Source organism: Protopterus annectens, chromosome 5.part0 (genome assembly GCF_019279795.1).
Source record: "Protopterus annectens isolate FY-2018-M chromosome 5.part0, PAN1.0, whole genome shotgun sequence".
NCBI lineage: Eukaryota > Metazoa > Chordata > Ceratodontiformes > Protopteridae > Protopterus > Protopterus annectens.
Window position 1 is genome coordinate 1289101283 of NC_056735.1, and position 3179 is coordinate 1289104461.

A 3179-nucleotide genomic window follows, 5' to 3' on the forward strand; every position below is an offset into this window, starting at 1 on the left:
TCAATAAATTGCAAAAACATATTTTTCTTCTTGACCCAAGTCTAAATACTAAAACCTCCACATGTACACCAGGAGAGTCAAAACAATTCATGGTACCAGACCAGAGCTCTCAGATCTTCTCAGAAAACAGACCTTCCTATATACTGAGTCTTTTGTGTGAAAAATAAATACAATTCTACTGAACTAACAAAAAAAAAATAAATAAATAAAAATAAAAGAAAAAAACAAAAAATAACAAATTCAATCTTTTAAAAAATTTATCCAGACCCTGTAAATGACTTTTGTTGATACCAATTGTGACAATAGCAGTTTCATATCTTACACTTTCACATATTATGCATTCACTGTTAATAAAGCAAATAAAACAGTTCTCACCTTTTTGAACAAATGAATTAAACATAAAGAAGGCAAGACTGAAAAGACATACTTCATACTGCATGTTGCATCCTGTGTCTGTGTTACAGTTCTTATAACAAGCAATTGAATAGTTTGTCTAGCATGCAGTATATCTGAGGAAGTAAAACAGGAAATAAGTTCCCATGAAATGAACAAGAAAAACTGAAACTGAAACAGAAGAATAAAAGTAAATATCTTATAGGTACTTTCTACGTTATTGATCTGTGAGGATCTTTAGCACCCTAGCCATGCTCTCCCACTGAGATTCCAATTTTACATGTTTAGTACCAAAGCCACTATATATTGGAAAAGTCTTGTATATTCCCCCAGTGAGATAATCCTTTAGTACTGTGCAAGAACTATAACCCTGGAGCAGGTATTTGAATGTTCTCCATGTCCATAAGTGACAAAAGTGCCAAACCAGGAGTGAACTTACTTTTCTTATTCATGAATCCAGCTTGCACTTGAATAAAATAACAAATGTACGTAATTTCACAAGGACAGAAAGATGGTTCCAGAGAAGTGATATTCTCTGTAAGACACGTGTATCCCTCCAGCATATTTTGTTTAGGTTTCAGTAGAGATAGAGGTCTTTGAATAGGTGTTTCTGTGAATACTGGACTTATAGATACTTAAAAGATCTGAAAGGATGGGGTCAGCAGAGGCTCTGTATGTCATATACACATATCTGTTTAGGAGCCTGCAGGACTCTGAGGGTTTTGAGGCAGTCAGGGTAGCTTTTCTGATTTAACCCCACAATTTTCTTGGGTGTATATCACATAATCGAAACCTCAAAATATTGAACACCATAAGCTTGAACTTGGAATGTCAAAATGTGATATAATCGAAATGTCAGAACAGCAAATTTTTTCCCAGGGAAATAATTCGCTGTTCTGAGAAACACACATAACACTAGCACACCAAAAAAAGCAATCCACACATATACACTTATCCTACTTCTAACCCTACACTAAACCATACATACACTACTATCTATCCACTTACCTTAACCCAAACTCTAACCCTAAGGTCCGTAACTATCGCACACTCACCTTACCCGCTCCCTAACCCTAAGGTCCGTAACTATCGCACACTCACCTTACCCGCTCCCTAACCCTAAGGTCCCTAACTATTGCACACTCACCTTACCCTCTCCCTAGCCCTAATGTCCCTAACTATCGCACACTCACCTTACCCGCTCCCTAACCCTAAGGCCCCTATCACACACTCACCTTGCCTGCTCCCTAACCCTAAGGTCCCTAAATATCCCATTCCCACAACTCACCTTAACCCGGTCCATTCGCACACTTACCTTAACCCGGCCCGTAACCTTCACACCACAGTGGAGAAAATAGCAAAGAGGCAGAAACAGCCCACCAAATTTTTTCCCTAGGAAAGAATTTGATGTTCTGCAGCTTTGCTATTTTCAGCGTTCACTGTTTTGGGTTCGATATTATAACATTCAAAGTTTTACTACTTCGATGTTATAATATCAACCGAATTTTCTTGGTGAGAAAACTTTTTGGTAGCTTAAGTCTGCTGGATGTACAGAAACATGTTGAAAGGAACATTATGTCAAATCACTGGCCTAGTGAGTGCAGAGTACACTGGTATAATCATCTCCCTAGCTCATTCAAGCCTATAGCTCGTTTTTGTGTATTTCCAATTAGCACCCATAGCTCCTTTTGGTACCTTGATCTTTTTTGTCTTGTTCACTCTATTGCTACCATTGTTGCAGCAGGTCAGAGTGGCACTTCTTCAGGTCATCACAATGATCACTGATCTCAGGAAAAGGTATTGCCAGTGGAATCACTTACCATCTGCACAGAATGACCAGGAAACTTAAATGATAGGGGTATCATAGCAGACAAGCTGGTCGTCCTTAAAATTACCATGCTTGAAGAAGAGGAAATCCTGTTGTCCCCCATTAGACTATGCAAAAACGCTGTTTGTGCTACATCCAGATGCAGCCAGAGGTTCAACAGAGTTAAAATATAGTATCCACATATGCATGGACGCATGTCTATCATTTGTGTTTCTCATAACTTAGTGCTGCACTGTGGCACTATTCATGTACATATGCTGTATTCACATGCTCACAAGTCCAGTGCTTAGCATTAAACATGGCATGCACTGCTGATGTCAATATGTGTGGCTGGAGCTTTGCAAACTGTTAGTAATAAACATATGCTGGCATGATCCCACCACATTAGCATAACCTCCATACTTCCTGCCTGTGCTTGGTATTCTATAAGGTATCATACATACAAATGTTTCAAGCATGGGCATTAAAAGCCCTTCTAGCTTGCCAATATGCCATAATACTCGTCCCCATAATAAGTGTCCAGGCTGTTCTTAAAAATATCTAAACTAGTGCTTGCTTTAATGTAATTTGGTAGTCTACTCTGTCAGAGTACCAATCAGTGCACTTTTCATTCCTATAGAATCTTCTACACAGGTTGTCTGATGATTCCCTGGTACTTTTTGATAACCCCAAACATTCCCAGAGGTAGTTGTCCCTAAATACCCTATATACTTGAATGAGATCTCCTCTTAGATATCAATAAGAGACACTGTACAAGTTCAGATATTTTAGTTTTTTTATAATAACTTAGATTTTCACATCCATGGATGCCCTTGGTATATTTCCACTGTACTCTTTCCAGTTTACTCGTGCTTGTCTTCTTATAGGGTTTCCATATTGTTATTCCATGCTCAAGTTTGGGTCTATTGTAACTAACAAACAATGACTTCATTATTTTTAATTTCCTAGACTTTATAAA

At 38.1% G+C, this 3179-nt stretch overlaps 1 protein-coding gene across 1 annotated transcript in view; it reads right to left on the reverse strand.

Moving 5' to 3' along the window:
• Positions 1–458, reverse strand: part of LOC122801624 (signal-regulatory protein beta-2-like) — a 547020-nt gene extending 546562 nt beyond the window's left edge. Inside the window, exon 1 of the mRNA XM_044071104.1 lies at positions 376–458. Coding sequence (XP_043927039.1) covers positions 376–439 — 64 coding nt within the window. The 5' untranslated portion in view covers positions 440–458. The remainder of the gene's footprint in view (positions 1–375) is intronic.
• Positions 459–3179: the final 2721 nt, after the last annotated feature.